At 40.9% G+C, this 27,350-nt stretch overlaps 1 protein-coding gene and 1 long non-coding RNA gene across 4 annotated transcripts in view; both read right to left on the bottom strand.

Moving 5' to 3' along the window:
* Window positions 1–5: 5 nt before the first annotated feature.
* The window catches only part of LOC111266054 (cyclin-dependent kinase 5 homolog), a 58,024-nt gene continuing 30,679 nt past the window's right edge, over window positions 6–27,350 (bottom strand). Inside the window, exons 1-9 of one of the 3 annotated variants that reach the window (XM_022843191.2) lie at window positions 12,556–14,342; window positions 5,575–5,810; window positions 4,131–4,307; window positions 3,851–3,978; window positions 2,696–2,897; window positions 2,261–2,451; window positions 1,884–2,028; window positions 1,411–1,566; window positions 6–1,122 (exon numbers count right to left, since the gene is read on the bottom strand). In XM_022843191.2, coding sequence (XP_022698926.1) covers window positions 847–1,122; window positions 1,411–1,566; window positions 1,884–2,028; window positions 2,261–2,451; window positions 2,696–2,897; window positions 3,851–3,978; window positions 4,131–4,307; window positions 5,575–5,810; window positions 12,556–12,718 — 1,674 coding nt within the window. In that variant the 5' untranslated portion in view covers window positions 12,719–14,342 and the 3' untranslated portion in view covers window positions 6–846. Of the gene's footprint in view, window positions 1,123–1,410; window positions 1,567–1,883; window positions 2,029–2,260; window positions 2,452–2,695; window positions 2,898–3,850; window positions 3,979–4,130; window positions 4,308–5,574; window positions 5,811–7,837; window positions 7,869–12,555; window positions 14,343–27,350 lie in introns of those variants that run through there. The other 2 variants (XM_022843192.1, XM_022843189.2) reach the window with 2 other exon arrangements.
* On the bottom strand, window positions 10,341–12,546 carry LOC111266057 (uncharacterized). Its single transcript, XR_002683839.2, has 2 exons — window positions 11,105–12,546; window positions 10,341–10,504 (listed from the first exon to the last, which is right to left on the bottom strand). It is a non-coding gene; the product is annotated as an uncharacterized LOC111266057 (long non-coding RNA).

Here is a 27,350-nt window from a genome sequence, read left to right as displayed (position 1 = left end):
GTGTGTGTGTGTGTGTGTGTGTGTGTGTGTGTGTGTGTGTGTGTGTGTGTGTGTGTATATAAATATATGTACAGATGGGCAGCTGAGCCCTTTGTACAAGCTTATTACTCAACCACTCCTATGGCCTCCTGTTTCCTATTTCTAACTCCTGTTTCCTATTCCTAATATCTCATTGTAGTGTCCATCTCATCGTAGAGTTGTTGTTCTCTTTTCATTTACGCGAAAGCTAAGTGTCGGTTCCCTTGTTTCTTTCCATTGGCAGCTTCTATCCGTATGGACATCGTTCCTCACGCTTCCTATCAATCGATAACTATACTCGAACATCTGTTTTTGTCTTCGGACTTCTGTGTGACTAAGATCCATGACACCAACCGAGTGGACAATGGTCGCGCACAACTTCACCTGCCTAAAGGTGATTCAAGTCAAAGGCTAGAATAGAATTACTGATAGTTTTCGGCCTAAAAACGCTTTAGCTAGATATTAGACTGTGTCACTGACAATCTATAGCATTCAAGTGGAGGGGCTAAAATTTTCCGAGTTCGCTTATAAACGATATGTAGGTTTTTCTGTAATACACTTAGCTGGCTAGAAATCTTCGATCTTCACAATGTTCGCCCCCGCAATACGCATCGATCCTCGTTTGACTTGAATTTCAGTCGATTACAATTGATCCTCTATGCGTGGGCTCAAGTAGTTAGTATTTTAATCTATATTTACTACTAAGAAATCGTCACTTTTTATTGGTATGGCTCCGCAAGGATTGGTATCGTTTCTATCGTCATTCGTACAACTAGCACTACTAATAGTCTTAGATCAGTGTCTTTGTTCTTGTGATTGTTGCAGATCTCAGAGTTGCAACGGCTGGTAATATCTATTATGTATAGATTTGACATCAGTACTCTGGTCGTGCCTGTTGCTGCCGCTTATTTGAACTCCGCTAGCCTGGCTTACGGTGGATGAACTGTTGTTAGATTTCCAATGGCTGGTGGTGCGGGTCAGCGTGATTCCTGGCAGCTTGAAAATGGACGCGGTGTCCGGCAGTTTATGAATGTTCGGTCCAAACGAATCGAAATACGGGTGCTTCATACCATCCGCTGCAGATATCCGACCGCGCGGCTCATACTGGAATTTTAAAACGTTATTCGTAGCATGATTTGTTATTATTTTTTGCGCATTTCGTAGCATATATATAGCTAGTTCGCATCTAGTATAGCATAAATTATATGCTATACTAGAACGGTTGTACTGAAAAACTATACTGTGAGACAACCGCAGAAGATTGGGTTCCCAGTACGTCGATATGTCTCTTCGCATTCATTTCTTAAGGTTGACCATACCCGCGCGAATTTTTATTAGCAATTGATTCAGATTTAGGTCCAACTAGGTGCGGAAAATCGGCCGATTACTAACCTTTAGCAGTTGACCAAGCAGATCGGTCCCGTCCTGCCCAAGGCGTGGAACTCGGGCCTGCAAAGGCTCTCCCAGGTAGGACGGAAACCGCTGATTTGTGAACTCCTGATTCTGCGAGATACCAGGCCAAACCTCCTCTGTAGGTGTGCCCAGGACCTGTCAAATGCAGACCACGAACCGTCTAGTTACAGCAGCGATACCAGATGATAAATTAAACTGAGCTCAACGTTCATATTTTTATATGAAAAAATAAAACATTATTTTTATAAATATTCACTCTTCACTCAAAGCGTGTCACGTGACTACCCGACACAGTACATGGTGTAGTCGCTAAGTATTAATATTAGTACGTAAGTATTAGTATTAATATCGTGCCATAGGGCTACAAATATTCGAAATGAGTATGAATCTTTTGGATTTGAACACTCAAAAATCGTAAGCGTATAGACGTTTAAATGGTATACGTAACAAACCTTGAAAATATTTTCGAGCTGGTCACGGACGTCGCTTCCAGGAAACAGCGGCCTTCCGGCAGCCATTTCGAATAGAATACACCCCACACCCCACATATCTATTGAAGTGTTGTAGTTGGTTTCCCCCAGTAATACGTCCGGTGGTCTAAAACAGGACAGCATTAGCATAACAGAAATAGCGGATGTTCATAGCTATATCGAGTGGCCCTATAAAGGATCCTCATGCCGGGTCAATAGAAAAATGCATTCATTTCGATATTCGTTAATCTCTTTGAAAAATGAAAAAAATTTCTACGATTATTTTCGTATAGCTGCATGTGCATTTAACCCTAATGATCAATGCGCTTACCCTTTTTTCAGTTCCGTGCAAAACTTACCGATACCATAGGGTGACTACCTCGTTACTGAATGTCTTGATCGGCACCGACTTCGCTCTAGCAAGACCGAAATCTGCTAGTTTAAGCTCACCCTTATCGTTTATTAACAGGTTTTGGGGTTTCAAATCTCGATGTAAAATTTGCCGCTTATGACAATATGCCAGCCCACGAAGCAGTTGGTACAAGAATATCTGCAACGCAAAAAATAATCATGCCCCAGAAAAGAACTCCGTGTCTCTATATTACAGAAGCGTATGCACAATGTTCAGAACAAATCTTAAATAGAACGAGATCGTTCTAACTATAGGGAATGAATTTGACTTACAACCTCGACTCGCGTACGTGCCATCACGAATGTTCACGTCTCAAAGATAATCCGTAGCGATAGTTATATAATCAGAAATGAGCTATATTTTCCCGTTAGGGGTTTCATACCTTAATGTTGTTGATGGTCATGAAATTGGCGTGGTCTTCCATGTACTGCTTGAGATCTCTGTCGAGGAACTCGAAGACGAGTGTAAGGCTCTTGTCTGTATGGACGATATCGTGTAAGGTCACAATATTGTTGTGTTTGAGTTCTTTTAGCAAAGAAACCTCTCGTATAGCCGTGCATGGAGCGCCTTCATCGTGTTCCAACCTGCAACGTGGTACGAAATATTCATGCAGTGGGTTATTATATACTTTTCTATAGACGTCTACTAGAAAGAAATACGACTGTACTGAAAATGCGTTTAAAAAGGCGTCTATCAAAAGTTGAATATAAAAAGAACAAGTCAAATTCAAACGTCTTCCACATCTGGATATCGGTAACCAATCTTAGAGCCTTATCAACTACTTCAATGCGCACAATTTTTCTAATAAAAATTGAAGTTTTTTGTTTTAACTACTGTGTTTTTTTTAATCAGACCGAGCCTACTTTGTGCACTCTTCCAACTTGTTCCGCATTTCCCCCTGATTTTCCTTCAGGAGCTTTGGCACTGACAAAAAGACAAGACACCTACCCTATCTATCTGTAACTGTCCATTATGGCACTATCTCTTTGGCGGGTCGCTTTCGAACATTTAACTGGGGGGGCTGGCAGAAATCACACAAGTGATACATCATCATTCTCGACCCCTAACCATAATTCAGCTAACTTAGTTTTGACCTGGTTAAGGACAAAGTGTAATTGGGAAACTTACACGAAAAAGTAGGTGAATTCGTGCAAAATACGCGAGTTACAGCTACCGGTAGAATAAAATGCCACTCGTATGATGTACGTCAATAGCTAATAATCGTTCTACATGCACGTTTCCGACATTCGGGTGTGTAGATGTTGAACGTACTATTCAACAGCTGCTGACCCAACTAGGTTTGTTGAAACGTCCGATCAATATTTTTTTTCTGCTCGAGAATTATATTCTCCCATTGCTAAGGGTGGAGTATAGTTTTAATTGGATATCAAGTCTCTGAAACTTCTCATGGAGCCTGGGAAAAATGTGAGCACTTCATCAAAAAGAATCTCCATTCATCTCCAAAATAATTATAGAAAGTAGCAGAATCAAGCTAGGTTTTCTCTTGGTAAATAGGATCAATGTCAATGTAACCTACCTAATCTCCTTTAGAGCGACGAGATTGTTGGTGAGCTTCGAGCGGCCCTTGTACACAGTTGCGTAAGTTCCTTCCCCCAACTTGTCGAGTTTCGTGTATGTCTCGCTTCGACCGAACCCAATTTCAGCCTGAAAATAGATCAAGAGAATGGCGGTATTGGGTAAGCGGGTAATATGTGTACGCAGCTTAGCTAAACAGCGACTTCGCTCTGGACTAACTATAAAAAAAACAATAGAAAAAAGCTTCATCTTGAAGATTACTGTGCTGTGTCGGCACTTACGAGACTCTGCCGTCGGATGTTGCGGGTTAGTGGCTGTCCCTCAAGAATGGCTGATACGGGACTATTTTTGGCCAACAGGTTCTCCGGTAAGTGAAGATCGGCTGGCAGTGAGAGACGTTTCGAAATGTCTTCCTTTGACAAACGCGACATTCCCATTGTCTTTGGACGTAACCGTACCTAACATAAAATAATAAAGCGGCAAAAGACAAAATAGTTAGAACGCATAATAGTATCTTCCGGTAACTAAAGTAACTTGGAAACAATATACAGATAGGGAGTTGAACGCGTTTGTACGTGGTACTGAGGAGACGTAAGCGTTTTAGTACTCAGCGAATATAAAAAATAGCTGATGAACGCTACGTGGATTAAACGCTAGAATAGTGCATCAGGGACTGTGTATCATCTCACAATAAACGTAAAAAAAATTAAGTACTTTAATGCTTTTGCATACACTTGATGATTAGCTTCAATAATACCTTGGCTGAATGACAATATCGAACTTTATATATATATAGTAAGATGGCGGTTAGGAGACGGATTAATTTATCTTGTACCTATTTTGTAACGTTATACTAGCAAAATATATTACGCTCTTTAGGTAAATTCGATCAGACAGGCTTATTCTAGATGTTTATCTAAAGGTGGCTAGTGTTAGACGTGAACAAGTTCACCGGCAGCAACCGAACAACGACGCCGGATAACTTTTATATATACAAAATAACTCATGCAAGTTATACACGAACCAATCTGTGTTTATTTCCTTTGTTAATGTTGGCCAGATAAATCATTCTATAAAATTATTGTAGTTAAAGCGTTATTTCGAATCTCCAAAACGAGTTGCCTTAGATGTAACATTCATTCAACGCGAGAAAGGATTTCATAAACATAGCAAATGATATACTTGTTAACAGATAAGGTCTGATAATATGTTATGATAGTTATCTGACAAAATTGATTAAGTACTGGCTAGTCTAGAATATTACGTATTGGATGGGAAAATTTGTTAAGCCAATCAATTGCGCACATATCACTATATATATATATAATACGCAACTATACACAGATCCACGTCCACAATAATATAACATAATTTTATGTTTCGTTTTACGACATACAACGTGTGAAGTATATCCCTGCAAACAGCCAATAGAAAAACAGCGATAGGAGTGATCGCAAATTAGGTAAAATGTTTGGCCTCATCCTTTTTGGTGCTTTCATTTTTATAGTCACCCAGCAATAATACCTAACAGCCTCCCGAATGAAGCGAATAATTACCTGCGATGTACATATTGATAAACTTACTCTGCGTAAACATAAACATTTTATTCTCATTGCCACAACAGTCAATAAAACAACTTCAGTAAGCAGTCACCACAAAACGGCTCTAAGAGAATGATAAACAAAATGGGGTCGGCGACCCATCGTTTTCTCCGAGACGACAAACCTGAACTGGTCCTTGTTGTGTCGCTCCACCCCCATTGCTTGTGGCGCTGTTGCCGCTGCTGAGATTACTCGACGAGTTCTTGTTAAGGTGACCTCCAGCTCCTGTCCGATGACCTCCCTGATGGTGTCCCCCATGATGATGGTGGTGATGATGACCAACATCATCAGATGTTCCTGATGCTTCTTCGCTTTCACCATCTGAGCCCATCGTCCGGCCAGGATGCTCATGGACCACGCCTAAAAAGGAGTCATAAGACATTTTTTAGTAGCACGCGATAATAGTTTCTAGCATTATTTACACAATGAAAGATCTTGGGCAGGCTAGGCAAGACTCATTCATCTATGTACCTTTCTAAGCTGCCCATGTTGAACCTAAAAGCTTGCATAATATTAGCAGTACAAGGCGGCTTTTCATATCTCGTACTTGAAAAATATCATATGCTTCGAGTAGGAAAAATTATCTCTTGTAAAACGTGCTAACTATGCTTGGAAATATAAATGCCCGAATCATTCCTTAGAACCTTTGCGCACTATTCGTTTCAATAGAAGATAGCGTCAGATATCTGTAAGCTCAGTATGTGATAGAAGTATCTAGTTATTATCTAGTTAGTATGCCTTATTTTCAAAGCGCGTCTGTATCGCCTAGTACGGATATCATAGATTGTCATCCACTGAGCCTTACCCCAGAATTTCGCGCATTCAAAACCTCAGCATACAACGTCCAGCTAATATCTTTGTGTCCGACTTTCGATAGGGTCATCGAGTCTGCCCATCATTTGAGGCATTATCGAATCGTAAATACATCCACAGAACCCGCAAATTCGTTTATTGTTTGTCGTCGTGTCTACTCAGTGCATGCTTCTCTGATCACGTCGTCTGGTTGCTTCTGTGCGGCCCTTTCATCATTGATTCATTCGACTGATGTGATTCGATGCCCGTCATTAAGCCCAAAGCCATAGATTGGACTTCTGGTCAATGGCGGTTCGCTACCGCCAAGTGGCTGTCGTTAGGCCGCTGGCAAGTGCCAACGTACCCCCATGACTACGTGATTGCTAGATGTATCACTCGACTCAAGTCAAACCACCAAAACTTCAATGTAGATTGGCACCCGTTTGATAACTACGTACATATATAATTGTTTTCTTTGTGACAAGCAGAAAGGCTGGCCGCAACAGAAGATGGCTTCAAGGGGCAACCACGGACCACTTCCAAGAAAAGGAAAGCCTTTTACAGTTATCGAAACTGACCTGCCGTAAAGGTCTCTTTAGGCGTTCTAGAGTATTGGCTTGTTAGTGCATCCAGTGGGAAGAGGTCCATAGCATTATTACGATCGCAAACGGAAATTTGTGCAGAACGTCGTGTCTAGTAATGTTATCGACTAGTTGTTTTATCTTGAATTACTTTACATAAATGTATACGAAGCCCACTGTAGCAACATTGTTGTTGTTGTTGTTGATGATGATGATAATACGCATGATGATGACGATACGATTTTCTATTTTAGCTATGTACATCTAGTTTTTTTTTGAGAAAGTTCGCCAAATAGCGCATGACGAGGCGTTTTTTCCGACAGCCATGTGCTTCAAGTGACTGAAATGATGACCTAAAAGTCGATTTGATTCCAAACATTTAAGCACTTAATTACCTTGCTCAATTTACCCTGGAAGTTTTAGCTGGATGTAAAGCAAAAATCCTATCGAATTGATACATGTAAAAATTGCATTGGACTTAAATAGATAACAAATTTTTTTTAGCCCAAAACAGGCGAACTACACACTCTCGTAAAATAGTGAGAAAACAGTATTCTAGTTGCTTTAATTGTGTGCAAATTTAACAGTGGCCACAGAATAAAAGACGTCGGCTAATAAAAGGCACAATGTGTTATACATGGGAACGTTTATGCGGTTAAGCGTTCGCCGCGATGGCCAGGACGGCCAAACCTCTAAGTCAAAGGCACCCTAGACTCGCTGCCCAATTCCTATCGATGGCATACACTACACATCCAATTCGAATAAAAGCAGTTATTCACTGACACTGATACCCTACAAGATAAAATATTATATCGCAACATGACATGGACAAATATATCAAAAAAAAAAAAAAAAAAAACGCAATTTGTCAAGGTTGCTATGATTCAACTCGCAAACAAAAGCATTGAAAGTATTCGCTTGGACTTCCCACGCGGTGACCCGACTTGTACTGGTGCGTATAACCAAAATGAAGAGAGAATAAAGTATCACTAAGAATATGACCGGTTAACGTACGCACGTTCGTGCACATCGACTTCGTACGGTCACCGCTGCAACAAAATGTTGGCCACCCATAAACGTCTTGATTTTCATATGCTACTTCAAGCGGCACACAAAACAACCTTAGGCTGACGGCGAACAGCGAATGGATGACCAATGGTAGAACGAAAACAAATCTCGCAACGTGCATCACGGCGGTAGAGTCCTCGATAGTAACCCCAGTACGTGGCAGTTGCGCGTCTTTACGACACCCTCTAGAGCCTTAATATTCGTCACATAAAAGCGTCGACTAGCGACGAACTCAGTTGGCCGGCAAGCAGGTCGGGACGGTTTAGAACGCAGCGATAAAGCCCGCTAGACTACCAGCAGGCTGTGATTTGACAGCGAGAATGTGAACTTTAGTAACACGTTGATTGTTCATTGGCTCCACTTGTTTGTCCGCCAGTCTCGCCGTTAGCTTATCCGTTTTTTTCCGATCTACGCCAGGTTCGTAGCTGTTGTTCTCATAGTAATATCTAACTGCTTGCTCTGTTTGGACACCATAACGGTTCGCATCACCAGCCATCGCCAATGCTTGGCCGGCGAGTGTCCATCGCGGTAGCGACGGATAAGTAGGTGGCAGATCTGACCAAAGTCGTTGGTTAGTTTAGAAAGGAGTTCACGTGATGCCTGCTGTCATCAGTCAGTCAATGATTTCCGTGCATAAATTCAAAAGCATGTTAAAATGCTTCGAGGCAGCATAAAGGGTTGAAGGGTAGATACCATAGCGCAACTGAAACAATGACTAGGCATCCTTGTCTATATTTTGTGTATATGCTCATGTGTATTTTACTGGTTTCAGGGCAAAGCAACCACTGGAAAATAGAATCCGACTTATTTCTACGAAGCACATCACATACATACACCATTTAACTGATGTCCATACACACACAAAACTGCACAGAGCTGGGCTAAGAGGTGAAAAAACCGCGCATAAATGCCAAATGCAGCAACTACCATACGTTAGAATGACGCGGACGCGCGCTGAGTTCCGAGACTAACGCCCAACGTGGCTGGGGTGCGTGAAGTTCAAGGGTCAAAAGTTGCTCTTCAGGCAATTTACAAGAATTGCGGTCGCACTATCGCTATAAAGGTTGTTAGGAACACCTGAATAGCTGGCAACCGTGGGTAATGACGGTTAATTTTGACTAGCAAAGGACGCAATATGTTGACCAAGTAGCTTTGACACTAGGACGTCAATGAACATGTGGGAAAAGGCAATCCTCGATTTTAATATTGTATTTCTATAGGGTTTCATGCTTCTGGATGTAAAAACCGTCGTAAAAAATCGTAAAAGCCGAAAAACATCGGAACATGATACCCGATGACGATGGTATGATTCAAAAATTTATTTACAATTTATTTACAGAACAAAGTATTTTTTTTAAATGCCAATATAGACAAGCCAAAATCCTGGCATGGATCTATATTTGTTTCGATTTAAATTTACCGTAAATTCTAACAAACTCAAAATATTTTCACCCTTACAAATCGAATTTTAGAATTATATCACACGCCTGATGAAACTGATTAAAAAAGTACCAAGTAGCTGCTATTTTAGCAAAAGACACATGTCCATCCTCATTATACTCCATTATACCCTCATAATATAAGTTGTTTTATAGAGATTCATGCATAGATGAGTCTTATTTGAAGTGCTATATCACAAGTAATACATAATCGTAACCGGATCTGTTCAGGGCAGAAATAGTTGGGTCAGGAAAGGTGAAGGCCCGTGTCTCCGTGATAGCCTAGTTAGTAGATAACGTATTTGGCTGCTAATCTCAGGGGCACATTGTGCTCTAGGCTTGAACCCACAAAGCATAGGGAGCTAGCCATCTGACGGAATGTCTAATGGCAATGTCGGATGTAAAAGTCTAAATGTAACAAAAAAAGGTAGTGGCAATCAAGCGTGGAATCCACGAGTGGATTCGGATTTGCTTTAAAATTAATAGTGGATTTTTCCATTTGAACTGGTAAAGAGAGTCTGCCGCCCATGGCGATCGACATTCTTTCATCAACGAGCAGCTTTCCCTAATATCTTCGCTGATGCCACTTGAATGTTGTTCTCGTTTTTTCGTTGTTCTTTTACTTACATTCTACTGAAGTAACGTTTTGCGAATGAGAAGTTCAAAGTATAGAGAGCCTTTTTCCCCGAAATGTTTTCATTGTAAGTATCTTTTTCGTTAGAGACCTGCAATTTCTATCTATTGAAACGGTCGAGCTAAACCTATTGGACCAAAGATAAACGTTTTACCCCGATCCGAGCTATTTCCATTACTTTAACAAATGAGTTCATAGCTCTAGTGAAAGCCAAGATTATGAACAAATGTGAAATGGTTACATATTTACATACGTTAAATAGTCACATAGAAATAGTTCTGGCGCCGGTCACTGCCTTCGTGTTACTACATTGCACTCCTCGTTTCTAACCTAACATGTTTAATGATCAGGGTTAATGCAACAAACACGTTCCGAGTTCGCTTATCATTTCAAAGGTTATATATTTCGGTTCAGGTTGATCATATATATATCTATATAAATTGCATCGATAAAGGATCAACAATTACAATTTTCCTTTAAAGCGTGCGACATTAAGACCATTTGTCAGCAACCCGAGCCGTTGTCGTCTACTTGCTTTCCCTGAAAAAAAAGAAATGAAAAATTTCAGCTAAGCCGACCCAGTATAGAGAACGCCTCAGAAAAGTGGGTTACAGCGACTGTACTAACGTCCGTATGTAGAGGATATTCAGGATTCGCTAATTCATTCCGTTTTTAAAAACTTCTTCCCCCTGTAACGCAATAAGGCATTACTATCGTACAATTACTTTTATCGCCGTTTTACCGTTACCTGTCTCCCTATACTATATTATTTCTGGTTATTTTTTTATTATCGGTTCTCAGAGCTTTACAATCAGGTCAAAGCTTTCCTCCTTAGTGCTAAAACAAGCCGACCTCGATTTGCGGCTTCAGGTCAACCTGTTTGACAAAAGGCGCGCCTCTGATCGTAAAGCGTTTCCGATTCATCGTTTGACGCCTACTCATATGCTTATGATTTGTTCCTCAGCACAAGCTGACGGGACTTTACAGCCCATCGGTATTGCTCCGCTCTTTTGTCACTGAATTGGAAAAAGACAACGCAAGCGCGATGTCAGGGAAAAGCCGCACGTTCGTATAAGTTAAAAATAAAAGGTTACCTATCTGACGCAAGGTTAAACATACATTGGTTAGGAGTTTACTTACCTTGTTTACACGTTTACAGCGCTTCATAGAAAATGCGGAGAGTAAATGGGAAAGATAGAGTGAGGCAGAAGGTATTGAGAGGTAAAGTTTTTTTTGTTCTGGTGTTCACTATTTACACTGGCGAGCTTCTAAAGTTCTACTAACAGATTCGGCTAGCTAACAAGAAGCAGTCACAACTGTTTGCCCAGCCGAGTATTTGGTAACGGTTAGCGACAAGGTTTCTGAGGATACATACGGGTGGTTATTGACGTCTGTAACGCATCACCGGACAAATGATACGAATATAAGCCAATATATAAACTTGTAAGTTTTGTATGTATATGCGAAGACTATACTAGGTTGACTGCCAGAACAGAGTTACGATTGGCATCAGATGAAGGCTATCTTGTCTTCCATTGAGTTGACTTTTGAATCCATATTCTCTTGGCGGTAAATTTAAAATCTGCGTTCACGTACTACACCTGTATACACACTTATATTATTTGTAATGTAACTGACATTGTCATAAACATTCCAATGGGATCAAGCCATATTTTATAGCACTACTTATGCTGGGCATAACACTATTTGTGTTTCATTGCAAATAATTTTTGGTCACGACAAAGAATCGATCACATATAGTCATGTCGCACGACCTGTTTTAGGCATGTGGTTTGCTTCTTGCTTCGCAGTCTTGCACCTATGTTTCAAAATACTTGGAGTTGTCTCTTTTGCTGCCGCAGTCCGGGGACCCATTTGTTGCAAGTGGGACTGCAACGCTATTCTTACAAGCTGTCTCGGAAACTGTACATGTGTAATTCATTATATTCGGTATGCAAAAAAAAATCGAAGGTAATTCCTGCCTGATGATCTGTACTCTTCTGATTTAATGATTTTACCGCAGTAATTTCAGTAGAAAGACTGTTTTCTTTTAACTGTAGTTTTGCGTTCCAGGAGTTTAGGGCAGTCCGGCAGTCAGCGGACAGATAGATACATACATAAATAAGTATCTGCAATGAACTTCTTTCAAGCAACTCCTAGTTAATGTTTGTGTACAGTTTAAGTGGTCTTGTTTCCAAAATTCATAAACAACTCCTTTAGATCTATATCTAACAGCTCTGTATTATGCTATGTTACGATGGTTTAGTGTAATCAGCTGAAGCTGCTGTAACAATGAAATTTTGATCTTTCAATGCTGGGAAAAACCCGCGTTTGTAGGAAGGCTTGCCTTCTATCTGTAGCCTAACGCTGAATAAAGCAAATTTTATTCCGTTTCCAACTTTTTTCTAATAAAAAAAAATACACCTCAGGATATTTTCAGCAGAATGTTTCTCTGCAAGAGATTTTTTTTCTAAAATTTTCTGATTTCTCCTGATCAGCTAGAACACTGCTTACACAAACACTCTTACACAAACGATAGCATTCGAATGTCCACAAGGTCTATGAACAGGCAATATAAGACAATAACTTACCTCTCACGCGAGGCTGCTTCTTCTGTGGCTTGTGAGCGACTAAACTAGGTCCTTCTTGGCCTATACCTTTACGATCATAATGAGTTCTTCGCCCACAAAGATTCATACTACCTACAAGCATCTCTGCAAAATTTCGAGGACCAAATGATCCCACGATCTCCATGCTCTCTGCGTTACTTTTACTGTGTTTCGTTTGACGCGTACACTTTCCTAATACGTATTGTCATCCGGGCGATACACTCATAAGCAACTGGACCAAACGACAAAGGACAAATGCGATAGGGCCTAACCTCAACTGGCGTGGAACGACTGCTCCAGGACTGCCATTCCATGTGAGTACGTAGAAGAACCCTATTGTAATATCATTACTTCGATAACTAATCACAACGGCTGGTAACTCAAGCACCGATGATTCCAACGTGCCATCTTAACCATCATTTATTCAACGGTAGCTTCTCATTCTCTGGCGTATTTCCACATCAATAGCAAATGCTTTTAAACACGATAACATTTGTCCCTTTCTAGATACAATGTAACAGTACTGTGGTATTTGTCCATCTCTTGCTCCTGTTGGTACATATGTTTGACAGGGTTAATTAATTCGCGTTTGATATCACCATATCACAGACTATGTGACTTCACCCGATTTCTCCGTTACTGTAGCTGTCAGTGTTATCATCGATACTGCTCATTGTTTTTTTCCTTTTCTTTTCCAGGTGATGCGCTGCAATTATTAGTACTCGTAACCGGTGTTTTTCGTTGCTACTCACGGACCATCATCGAACGAATCAAACCAAGCTGTCCTATGGAGTCAGCGGATTTCGCAGTCCCTTGTGCCAACTGTACCGCTGTCAAATACCCATTAACACTATTCACCGTGATTTGCTATTCATCATTAGGCGCGCAGCCCTCTTGTCGCTAGACGTCCCTTGACGCCACTCACCTTTAAGAGCGCCCAGCAGTGGCTCTCTATATACCGCGTAAACTGTGAGCTTCCTCCGTTTTTCCCGCTTTCTTAGAGTCCCCTTTCCTTTCTAAGGCGGTAATGTTTGAGAGAGCAACGAAGCTTACAGCGCCACCTCAGGCTTAGCTATTGAACTGCTTTCGTTCTAGTTTACATAGTGGCAAGGTCCTGTATTGTTTCGAAAACTGCTACCTGTCGCAGCTCTGATTCCCGCCTCTCTGGTTGAATAACTCAATGATATGTTAGTCGTGATTCAACGAGGTGTATACTGGTTTAGCTACTGGGTTTCAACAGCTACCGAGAACGAGACAGCGCAAAAAACGAGCGCACATTAACTCGTAGCGATCAAAGCTAGCACCAACGAAATAGCTAGGGGCATCATCGATTTATTAGAGCACTGGCATGGTTACTCCAGGATGCCTCTGCACCATTCACCTACAGCACAGACTGCTGCCAGCACTTGGGACGCGGAAGCGGGAAGCTTAGAAAAGTAATAAACTCGTTATCTTTAATTAACAAGATTTGACAGACAGACAGACTCATCTTCGAGTGTTCTGTATCGCATTTGACTCTGAGCGCTAAGAGCAGATCACTGTGCGTAGGCCTTCTAATTAGTGAGCCGATGACCTAACGCCTATACGTCTGTCAATTCGAAAGTTTCGAATGTTTTTGATTCTTGATTCTATTTATTTGTCTCAGTATGTGCATGTCCAGACACTTGGACGGATGTACTAAGAAAACGGTTTTATCGAAGGCCATACTTTAGATAAAAAATATCTGATATTTATCGATCTATCGAGACGAGCGAAAAAAAAAACAGTGTCGGCAATCGTACGTAGCCCACCAAGAGGAACTATTGACTTCGCAGTTGCACCGGTTTGCAGAGTACATCCCCATCCTGATCTGTAACATCATCAAATCCAGCGTGTAACACGAATACTATCGATACTAGTGATATGAACATATGCTACAGGAAAGAGCAGTTGCGCAATCCGTTCGCCTATATATGTTGTCATATTCTTAGTTTACTACTAGAGGTAAAAATAGTATGCATCCCTCCCGGTCTTCCCTCTACCTCCTTGTTCCCCTTTGCTTTACTGGTATGATTACCCAGCACATGAAAACTAAAACCGGCTGGCGGCAAATAGAAAAATAACGATCAACGCAAGCAAGAAGATTCAGCGCAACATACCCCTTATAGCAGGACACAAACGGGCGATTTTTGTGACTATTACGTTTTTTCGTTGGGATACGGAAATATGCGTAGCACATAGCAATATTGCCACTTAAACAAGTTAGTCAGTTTTCGATAGATTTGAATCTTTAAAAACTACATAAAAAGACTCAGGTAGCAGCCTAACATTGTCGTTCTATATTTGGCGACTCCAAATTGAACCACTGAACAAAATTGACAAGCTGGCAAAAAGTTGTAAAACAATGAATTTTAAGCTTGCCAAACCAGACTATGCCCGCTCAATCAAAATAGATTATTCGGCTAATGGAATCAATCATATAAAACTTAAATTTAATAGGTCAATGCGTCGGGCTGCGTTTAGTCCTCCAATTTCTTCTCCCCAAGGTTTTGCCTATTCCTGGGGTCTTATACGCTCATTAAGATACCGGTCGTTCAACCAAAGCCACCTGTGTTACCTTCCGTTTGCCTGTATGCGTTCGGCATTTGTTTCCTCTGAGGGGTTATCTCACGCACAGAGTGCCGATTGGTGAGAAGTGTCTAATCTGCACTTTATATAGTGCTCTGACGACTTCTGCTTTCGCATTTACATCCTCTACGAGGGGCCCTTCCTCGTCTCTTGCCGCCTGTCACACACGGTCATACTGCTTTTTAGGAACCGTCGAGCGAGTCTGAAAGACTCCTTTCATTCAGTCCGCCCAGTTCGCCGTAGGGTTTCGTAAAAAAAGGAATCACAATATTGTTTTCTCTGTGCGCCCTTCATTCCTAGCTGACTCTCGATGCCTTCTATTCAGCTCCCTACCTAGTCCCGAGTCAGCATATCCTTTCAGTTATCCTTGGAACTAGGACTCCTCCTAGGACAGTTATCAGTTAACCTATCCGTCTCTTTGAGCCGGCTTGGCGGTGCTCCGTTTCGACAGTTTTGGGAGGCTTGGCCTGTATCCTACCTCTTTTGCATCTTAGCACTTGCATTCTCTAACCGATGTATCCAGCGTTGTTGCTTTTTTCTTGCGTTTCCCCACCAACGCGCTCTTTTGGCACCAGACTATGGGACCAAAGACCGCCATGTTTTCAGGCCTTGAGGAAGAACAAGAGGTTCCAGGGGTTGGGTCAGTCATTGCGTTAGTCGGTCCGTCCTCATTGTTCCTTTCCAATCACGCAACGTCTGCTCAGCAGGAAAGCAGCACTTGGAGCACACCTCCTCCTACGTTTTTTCTCATCGAGGGGGTCTTCTGTTGCTATACCCTCTTTTTCTTTCCTTCTATATGTTACATCAACTACCTCTGACCGACTACCAAACCCTTACGACCGGTGGCCCCCGAAAGGCCTCGTAGAAGCCCGAAAAAGCACCCCCGACAACGTCGGCTATCAGCGACGGCTGCTTAGCCGCCCAGTCGCGCATGTTCTGCCATTTCTGTTGGCTCGCTACCGCGGTTTTCTGTGGCTCCCGAAGTGGCCCGGTTGCTTATGCCCCACCGGACAGCAAGAAGCACCACCACGCAGAAAAAGGGGTAATACGACCATCAACATCGGCTCTCTGTACGTTTATGCATATACTATATCGAGAACTGCTACCTAAGCTGACCGCAATGGGCTTTTTGCTCTATTTTTAGATTTCCATAAAAGTATATTAGTGTGTGTTATCAGTTGTCATGTGCTCTATGTGGTCCAGGTTACACAGGTTGAGTGAGTACAATGATAATTGCAGCCTACAGAACAAATGCGGTATTGTGTGTCATAGCTGATATTCATTCAGGAGGTCAGCTCCCATGTAGTTTCTCTGCGGTCGCGCGAAGAAAAGCTGAACCTACAATCCGATGCCATAATGACTTACATACCGCTCAGGAAAGCAGATAATTGATTAAAAAGTGAATAATTATCTTCTTAATTGTTGAACCTCGATCAATTGTAAATTTCGTTCAAATCGTCAAATTGGATTTTGTAAAATTTTCACTGAACGATTAAATTATTAGGTCATCATCAACGCGAAAGATGTGTTAACATTAACTCTTGTCCCTACTGTGAAGTCTACTACAATAAATAAAATAAGTAAACAATAAATCCGGATGAAATGTAATGTATATTATTTACTTTACTAGTCATTAGTATCGCTGTTATTGGATTTTTCAAGGCGTTCCCGTGATAAAAATTTCTGAGCAAACTAATTTCCTATTCTGAAGACATACAGCTAAACGAACGCTTGATACTTATAAAGTGTGTACATAACAAATGTTAACTGGAAATATGAATTATAATCTCACACCCCAAAAACAAATACATGATAAACAGCAGCTCGAAACGGGCTTAAAAAATTATGGAAGTTCTTCAGCGTTTAGCTTGAGGTACGCACTACATCGATACTTCAATGTGGCGAAGTACCAGGCATGGACTTGTCATAGAAGAAATTTATTGTGTTTCGATAGCACCTATTCCTGCACGCAATTTCGATTTACGCAAAGGCATTACCCTTCTATGTAAAAACATTTATTTTACCATCAATAAATCTGAATGTAACTGTGGTTCATGTCGCAAACCGAGAAACCTTGGTCATCGTGCGAGTACACCGACGACCGTTTACTACGTGACACTGCTAAGCCGGTTAGGACGTCCATGCTGAATAGCATAACGTATAAATAAATATATATAATAAATTATATTACAAATAAAACCATATTCAAAATGGGCTTACGTATCACCTTGTCCTATAAGAAGGGCAAATACGTTAATGCGATACAAGTATTTTATGCCAAATCTCGTAGAGCATCCAATTCCTATTATATCTCGAATTCACGTACGTATATAGTTGACTAGCTGCAGACGTTGATCCCGACCTCAATACAGCGTTAATTTTGGTGGCTATCTCTTCCATCAACGTAGAACCACTCCTCGACGCTAATGATACATTGTGAGTAGCATTGTGAAGGCAATTGTTACGGTAAAGTAAAATATTGCTGAGCATAGCGGCGTTTCCGCGTTCTCCGCCGCTGAGTATCATTACCACTGATATAGATATAGTGCCCACAGTGAAAAATCAAAGGTACGAGCTCAATGAACCACCGAGTACCGTTCAGGTCGCGAGCGAGCACTTTGCTTTGTTCGCTTAATGGTAAAGCTAACCACGCGCTATCGACCTGCATATTGTAAACCATTACTTATTAGAGATCGTGGCCTTATCACGGCTAGAGACCTCCGCGTCAAGAATCTTGAACTAACGAGAAAGCGAGCCGACGGGGCGGGTCAGAAAATATCATACGAACCACTGGGAAACCACCAAATAAGAAAGACGAGGCGCTAAAGCAGACAGTTTACGACTACAAGCCTGTTTGCAGTCTGCCTCACTACGAAGGACGTAGACTAAACTGCGCGAAGCAACACGGACGACCACAACAACAATGGACCTTCCAGTTATTTTGACAACATTATGGAACACAGTTATAGCAGATCGTCAAAGGGTTACTTTCAGAACCATAAGGAAATCGGAACTTGGCCACGAGAAAGCAAAATGATTTGGTAGGTAAATTTTGAAAATGGCCATGCCCAACTCTGCCTTGGACAATTTCCTCTTGCGTACACAAATTATCTCAAATATATATAGGTAAAGTACCATAGAAGCTCAATCAGTTTTGTCTTGGACACCGTCAAGGGGGTATGCAGCGCACGTGTGTATATGACGCAAGAATGTTTTATCATGTTGCTAGAGAAAGCAACGTTTCTATAACAAACTCGCAATAAAAGGATGATCTATCATAAAGAGCGCTGGCCTGTATACAAATCAAGGCGGGGGAGGCTGTGCAAGTAAAAAAAAAGAAATGGCGGGCGTCCAAATTGGACTAAGGCATATAAATAAATGCAAACAAAAGCAAGTGATTTAGTTCTGACTCAGAATGTGAAATCGTGTACGGATAAAGTTTTCATGCTGTTTGATCTACTTTGTGTTCGCTATCGGAATCGAAATATCCCTTAAAAAAGAAGTGGCTGTCCACTGTTTTACAGAGTTTCAAAGTTCTATTGGATCACCGAGTTTTTTAGGCACTCTTTCACGTACGCCTTTCCTCTTTCTTGTTCGACTCACACAAGAAAGAAAAATATATGAGTAATTTGTTCTCCTCTTGTTACTATTACTGTTATTACTGCCAAGATTGCGTAACGTCATCGAAGGGAGGTTTTGCATTAGTACCTAGGTCAGGCATGTTTTACCGGTATTTAGTAATAAAAATACCTAGCAACATATTGACTTTTGGGTACATGTATATAATCAATCAATTGAGCTATAGTTCTTAGCTCATTATGGCCGCATAGCCGCTATAGCTGTCGTCCGTCCGCATTGAAAGCATCGGGCGAAAGGGACCAGTAGAATACGTCGTACGTAAACCCTTAACAGATATCATGTCATATACCTAGATAGATGCTTATCTATCCACATAAGAGTTAAATAAGTAATGGCATATAAAGATTAGAAGTAAATAGGCTGTGTAAATTAACTTTCTCAATAATATTTCCGCATCTGCCTATTTGACTAGCCGTGTTTGTGACTCCAAGCAAGAATAGGCCTATTATTTGAACGCGTCCATATTCTTGTGAACGATTTGAACTTCTCTGACCAACAGCTTCATCTGTGATTCAGTGATCATTGTTTGTTTTTTGATGAATTCGATCAGCAAAGGTGTTTTGGTACCCACAGCTATTCCGATACTTGGATCGATATATTTCATAGATGTGAAATTGTTTACACTACGCGTTTTGTGTACAAATATATCTAGTTTTGGTATTTACCTCCAAGGACGAACCACAAAGTACTATTACGTATATAGGGCTAGATGGAATATTGCCCCATATAGCACGACTGTGTATCGATGTTTCATATAATAAAAATGGGCGAGTATAATTTTGTATTCAAGTACTGCAATGAGTCTCAGCTTTATCGAATTGTTAAATGGCCTTGTTAGAATTGGGATTCTTCAAATCAACTGCTCACGCTATCTAATACTCTAGTAACGTTTGTTTGTTATTATATGAACGAGTTGTGTACCCGATGGCATACGCACGATGATGGTTTCAACCAAAGCATAAAACAACTGATTTGGACGCGTTGTACGTTGGCTTCTGCCTCGACTAAAAAAAAGGAGGGAACATAACGGTAGTCGTTCACGTTCAGTTACACAAGCAGATGGATCAAAATAAAGAACTAATGAAAAAGAGCTGATTATTTATTACGCTTGTTCAGAGAACGCAATTTCGAGGTGTAGTAAGCACGATAACCGAATATGCCGGGACAATTTTGGATATAATAGCAAAAAATAGTCCAAGAAATGATTCTGCTATTGCTCACTTCGTGGCCAAATGATGGTAGCTAAAGCAAGCCGTATCACACACTACCGCGATAAAGCGCAGTGCAGAGCATCCATATTCATATGTTACGTCGAGGGCAGTCGCTCTGTGCCAACTGAAAATAGTCATAGTGATTAATCAAATTCGATAATTCCCAACTCTATAAGAAAGATCGTGTTTATACATAGGGAGTCTTTACCAGTCTGCCAGCAATTCCTTTAGCACGGATTAGGTCAAAACATTTTTCAAGTTTTCAAGTTGCAGTTTTAGTGCATTGACGAGCATAGACGAAAGGTGCTTGGCTTATAATCCTCAATCAAAGCAGATATATCTGCTTACTTCTACCTTCGTTCTCATCTGATCTCTCCATATGAGCGGCGCCTATTCCAATATAATTCTCGTATGCCAAACTATAATTAATAATCATATATTAGCAAACACATCACCACTCTGCGTGACGCGGCAGTGGTAACATATTTACCTTAGAATTTGTGGACACGTAAAATGATTTGCATTAAAAACGTTGAGTTTAGCCACATGTTGTTCTACGGTGAAAGAGATCAGCCGTTTGAAGCAGTGCTTAATTAAAACAGTACAATCCTACATAAAATCGGAAATAGACATCGTACAAGGCCATAATAGGCATAACGACCACCGGTCCCGTTTTACTTTAATGTGGGTGAAATATTTTAAATATGGGTTTAGGACTCATTATGTCTTTATATCGTCTGGCCGAACACCAAATACACCGTATCTTTTTTGACTTATCAATTGACCGTTTTTGAAACACTGTACTGAGCCTAGTCGTCGATGACAGTTGAGTTTTTTACAACTTGTATGTATTTGACGGCTCTTCCTTACCACAATGTAATACGCCTATAGAAATAAAAATAGGATAACTGTTAGCGTCGGTATCATAATAACTATCAATAGCTTTGCTCACCTTGAGACTAAGGCAAAATGTATTCATGTTAATGCTAGAATAGTCGAAGTTCGACCACTTCACAATGCGCCCTTTCTACTTCGCTTTTTGAATGTCGAGCACGTTGATAGACAATTCTGCGAAGATAACACGCGTCGTTCAATGTCGCACATAAACTTCTTAGACGTTCATTGAAGTACAGAGATTTCTTTTCCGATCATCTTAGTGTAACTGATACGACTACTGAACGACGTTGTTTGGGAAATATCATTTTTAGATGAAACTCTTCGATCTTTATACGTAACTAACTGGTACAATGCTTAATTTGTTCTATAAATGTAATCTTCACTAGTGGTTTATCAACCCTCAGGCTGTGATCATTTCAATTCGGATCACGTTATTAGCTCACTACTTCACTACAAAGGACCAGGTATGCTTATAGTGCCAAACAACCAAGTTATTTATGTAATTTGCGGGAAGCAAAACCAGGTCTAGCAGTGCTTGTTTCTAATACTTTCTCTTGTTTTATCTAATTTATAAAACTTGGAAGTTTGGCCGTTAGGAATATTACAAAAGCCAGAACAGCAGTTGTGCGTGGTGCGCTTCCTAATAATTATCCCACAATCTTTGCAAGGCTACGCATCTCGCTGAGTAAACAAACCACGATTTGCACATACATTGAAACTTAGTTCCAAAACGAACTTTTTTCACAAACGAAGCCCGCCACTGCTGATATTAGTACCCATCAAAGAAGCAAGCATGCCTCGAGCAATTACAGAATGAATTAGATGAGACGAGTTTTACTGGACCGCGTGACACGCGCCTCATCAGGCAATGGCCCAACAGGCTCGTGAAGAGTTATTCAGCGAACGCCCCCTCTGAAAACGCAAGGCACGCCGGTTAGCCTGCACACTGCGGGATTTCCCATTCGAGAGAGGTCTCTCATTACGCTCTCTAGGGTGAAGACACGGGAAAAACTTTGTTTTCGTACAACTTACCGCTTGCGTTAACATGTCCTGGCCGCAAAGAACAGGCTTTTTCACTGGACGTCACAATGTTTCGTAACTGGCGTCATATTGAGATGGAAATCTTGTTCTCCTGGGAGTTAAGAAGCTCTTTTCTGAATTAGTTATTCTGGCCGATGTCAGTTCTTGACAGAATAAAGCGTAAATTACCAAACACAACTGTTTATATTGATTGGCAATATAGTATATGTTTTAGTTTATTCGGAATATTTCTTGATAGTGTTGAATACCGAAGCTCATGCATAATGTAAGTAATATCGTTGATAAGGAACTGGTTACTTTAATCTCTAATGTGCGACGCTACAGAAAACCCAAAAGGGCGTCGAAATTTACTGGTTTATTTCTCATACAGAAAAACCTTTTACTTCTATGCTTTGCGCGTTGAAGTAGGTGACTTCGCACATGTACTAGCGATTATAAGTAAAAAACCTTCATCAAAGCCAAAATAACTTGATTGATTGTGCTTCTGATACTATACTAAATAATCTTTGGGTCTCAACTTTGGATTCAGCTCACGAATTGCCTATCTTTTTCTTTTTTTTTTCCAACAGAAGTGACACCCCACTACTCTACAGCTGTTGTTATACTTCCACTAAGTCAATGTTCGATTTTCAAAACCGCTTCAAAGTGATTCCAGGCCAATACAATGGGATTTCTATGCTTTTACAGACCGATGATCTTCAAACTTTCATCTTTTGAAAGGAACGAAAATCTCATTTCAAATATAATGCCCTTTCCGTAATCGATTACACGTGTACCTCTAGCCTGCGTCGCTGCAAACAGTTTCTCTAGTTGTTTCAAAAATTATTGTTGCTCTCGATCCTCACTAATGAATCAACTAAGTTTCATTTCGGAAACTATTATAAAATGCTTCTGAATGATCGCGCGAAGTTTGATCTAAGCCTTCCCCAACTTTCTTCTATACTTAACTTTGTCAGTGGATTTTCTTTTTTTGATAAACCAGTCAGTGCAACTACACGAAGTTGCGTAAATCTTATGCTTCTAGATGGCCACTAATCAATGCATTGAAGTTATCTTTTCATGGAAAAAAGCCTACGTCATCGCCATAGAATTTCGTACCCGTAGCAGACACTGTATGTGTGCAAACCAGCGTATAGCTATTTGGTTTACTATGCAGGTGCCATGGACCCATCGGTACATATGTCGTGGGAGGACATAACTAGCTTACTAACAAAGTTCTCGTCGTAGCTTTGTTGATTCACTTTACTTCATTATCCTTGAACCTCCAGCTTTCACGCTGAGGGATCCATAAAGGCTCGTACTCTATAGTGTTGTTTAGCCCTCCGTCATTTCACAGTACACTTTTGCTTCTAAAAGCCAAGCGTTTTTCCGTTAATCGAGACGAATTGTAATCGGGTTCTTCTCTAACCCGACTCACCGATATTCTTTGCCTGTCTGCAAGGACAGTAGAACTTTACTCGCTCCGCACGGCCCATCTCGCAGTATTATCAGTGATGGTCGAACCCCATGTTGTTACCCCATTTCTCGCTCAAGTTTCTCGAATGGAGCTTCGCCACGGCTTGGCTGACGACACCGATGTCAGCCAACGCAGTCTCCGACGAACGTTTGCGAAGGTCCCGCGAAAGGGGCCATAGTCTAGGAGAAAGCAGCGATCTGTATTGGCGAAAACAGTAATGGCTAATTCGCAGTTACGATCGAAAGGCGCGTGCCTGCATCGAAGTGGTTAGTACCGTGTGGTACTGATAGATGTGGTGGCGGTCATATGAGACACTTTAAATTTATGCACGACATTTTAAGATTAACTAAACAAAAAGTAAGTATTATGTAAAAATATAGTCGGGCAAAATGATTTGGTGAAGTCGACAAAAGCAGAATCTACAAACATTGTCTTTATTTAAGATTTACATCAAAGCGAAGAATATGTCTTTTCACCTTCTACTTAGATGATTCGCTAATTATTTTAAAGTCCTAAATCTTAAGACTTTTAAATATATTAAAACTACGTATATATAACGTGAGGATCTAATTTATTCAGTTTGTCAGTCGAGTAATGAAAATGTTATGATCATATTTTCGTCGAAGAGTTAAAACTAACGGAATTGAGCGACCTTCAAAGATTTTACATGAGTCCAAAGTAAGCAGTCTCTGAACAAGAGTGTAATATTTATTAATGAAAATTATTATTATGCAAGAACTGCCATTATCTACATATCACTTCCTGTTTACATCTTGTTTTGGCTTGCCTAGAAACCAAAAACGTTTGTAATTATCAAGTTGATACCACTAGATGTGCAAGCACCTAATAGTGAGTTAGCAATTTAATTTATTCGACCCTACCGGCCGCTAGAGAGCTAAAGGCCAACGAAAGATGTCAGAAGCCCAGACCGGAAATTGCATGCGCTTTAATTTAGTAGAGTCGTTACATTTGCTCTTCTCAACATCGGCTTAGTGATGCAACGTTCAATAAGGCGATGACGGGCCGCTCCTGGGTGATTACCTTAATCCCATTAGGCATATGACTGCATCCTAAAATGAGAATGTAAGAGGAGAATCTGACAGAAGCTAACCAACCCAGTGGTATCCAAAACTGGCGCTGCGGGCGAAGTAAATGCTATTCAGAATATCGAAAATGGTATTTGGAAGAACCCAGAAGCGATCACCAAAGATGATTACTAGAGAAGCAATCGACATGCTTCGTCGATTTTGGTGGCATTGAATGTAACTTAATTCCTATGTGGGGCTTAGCTCGATGCCCTGTCCCATTCTATTTTTCGATTTTGCTTTATGGAGAAAAATCCTCAGTACTATGTTAACGACCAATATGTAGGTGGGGTATGAGACTAAAAAAAAATGGGTAGACTGATTTTTGCCCTGTGCACTCTGGACGGATGGATGGGTGGTTAAAAGGTTAGCAACAAAGGAAGCTTAATGCAGTGATACGTATGATAATATGCTGCATGCGGTTACGTCAGCAAAAATATAGAATATAGAGTTCCTTCAGTATCCTAAATGACGTTACAGGAATGTCGTTTATACAAAAATAGGCGAGCTCAGAAGATCTGAGAAGTTCAGACGGCGGCGTTGGGGCTCAAAGCTTCGAGTAATAGTAAACTACCGCCTCGACTCTTACTGATGTTTTTTGTTCGCTAATTAATAATACATTTTTAAACGGCAATGTTTAGCGTAATCTTTCTAACCGTATCGAACGTTTTATAACGCAACATCGGCATAAAGAACAACATTCGATCGTTCTTTGTTAATTAATGTATTACTTATCGTAAGATAATCATAGCATGCTTCAAACTAATATGGCGGCATTCTCGTACGCACGTGTAAAATGTCTGATTATTCGATCTTTTAGTTATTTTCTGAATATTTTATTTAATTTCTTCATTGATGAGCCTGTATGCATAATATCACTGTTGCAAAGGTTTCTCACAAAAAAGAAATTCAGAGTTTAATAACCAACTGTTTAATTTTACTAGGAACTAGCTCAACCTATAGAGAGAGGCACTTGTTCTTCATTTCCCATTTACTAAAATATAGTAGCGGTTACGTTCAGTTGTTAAAATACCTTTTCGTCCGATGAGTATAATCATTATGAGACAGTTTCTTTCAGCACCATCAACAAGAAAAACAGTGATAATGTAATGGGTTCCAATGAGCGATGTGGCACCGGACACAGCACACACACACACTTCTATTAACTCATAATTCATCATTAGAAAAACGCCGATCTGATGCTATTACTGTAAAGATATTTCTAAGCCATCATATGATACCGACAATCGTTTAGCCTTCCCATGTCATAAACTTCTTTGTCCCATACGCCAATTCCCGATCGATTCGATTTTCATCTCCCTCAAACGGTGTTGAAATCGCTGCTCACGGCTCGGCAGCAACCCACAAACTATATATATTCATAATCAAACCGAAAGGTAACCGTATGCACGATCTCCGTCATAACCTTCTCGCGTCCTTGTACAGTTACAATTTGTTTATATTAAGTGAACATTAATACCGCGAGAGGTTAAAATATCACCGTGTCACCTCCAGTTCGCCTTCGACTGATCACGCATCGTTTTCACCCCACAGATCAGATATTTTTCCTTTATGTCTGCTTAGCCTGGCTTTATAATTTGTTGCCACGTGCACGTAGCATCCACGTGTCCATCGCCTATTGGGATACGAGAGACCTTAGCTATAACCATCACCCTCAAGCAAAAACTCGCTTCAAGCAGTTCTGCGTGCAGGAGTAACGCTAGTGGCGACTGGTATCCGGCGGCCCGGCAAATAGAACCAACGCCTTCACGCATCCGCCGTTAGTAAACATTGCCGTGTACGTTTAGAGCTCTCTCCCAGCATGCATTAGCTTCCAGACCCTCCGGAGGTACGCGATTACTTTCAGCAGACACACCATCTTTGTAGTATTGACAACATTGTAAGTAGTAATACCATTAATAACAGCTGTGGGTATTCTTGTCGGTCGTTATCGTAGTGGTCGTTGTTATCGTAGTATCCTTCCTCATTGTGCTGACTGAAGTCACCACATAACATGAACAGGAGCGGACCGTTTTACTTATTCTGCTGCTGACAACTACAGGCAGTGTTATAAAGGTCCAGCAGCTAACGCTCTAAACAGCGTTGCATTTGTGGATCTCGAACACATTCGAACCATATCCACAGCAAATCATGACCACAAGGAGCGAGGCGTATCAACGTGCACAAACAGAGTAAGCTATGCTAGATGTAGAACGAACACAAACAACAATCTCTCCCTTTAAGTAGACGCTGCATGAACTTGTTTGCCGACCCAGCGCCATAGTTCTCCTAACAAAAGCTTCACAAATCTAGAGCACGGTCACTGGGTATTGCTTTTGCCGAGTCCTATATGACGCGGCTAGTGCACAAGTAGATGGAGAAGGCGAATTTACGACCCATGCAGCTGATGCCCGCCGTGATCACCCTGGTGACCAGGCCGCTTGGCCACAACATATACGAACTCCATTGAGTTGTGCGTAGCGTTAGCACATTCTTTTTGCATATGAGCGGGCCTCGATTTCGGTCTACCGGTTGACATTAAAAGAAAACAATGCAAATGGCAAATTTATAAAGTGCTTAAATATATGTCCTCCAGCAGGGGGACGCTTTTCAGATAGATGTATTAAAATGAATTTCACATCGTACATATAAAAACAATATATGTTATATGTTACCACTTCACGTATCTCGATGTAAATTGTTTATTTGCTAAGTCTACGTTGGACAGATCCCAAATACCACCTCACTAATGTTACCCGCGTTTCGAAGTGGCTTGTAAGAAACAGAAGGATTCGCTGACTCTTTTCGGCTTGGAGGGAATCTCATTGTGAAGACAGTTCA

This window comes from Varroa jacobsoni, unplaced genomic scaffold (genome assembly GCF_002532875.2).
Source record: "Varroa jacobsoni isolate VJ856 unplaced genomic scaffold, vjacob_1.0 scaffold_1047, whole genome shotgun sequence".
NCBI lineage: Eukaryota > Metazoa > Arthropoda > Arachnida > Mesostigmata > Varroidae > Varroa > Varroa jacobsoni.
The sequence above is the reverse complement of the archived record's forward strand: the minus strand, read 5'-3'. Positions and strand labels throughout refer to the sequence as shown.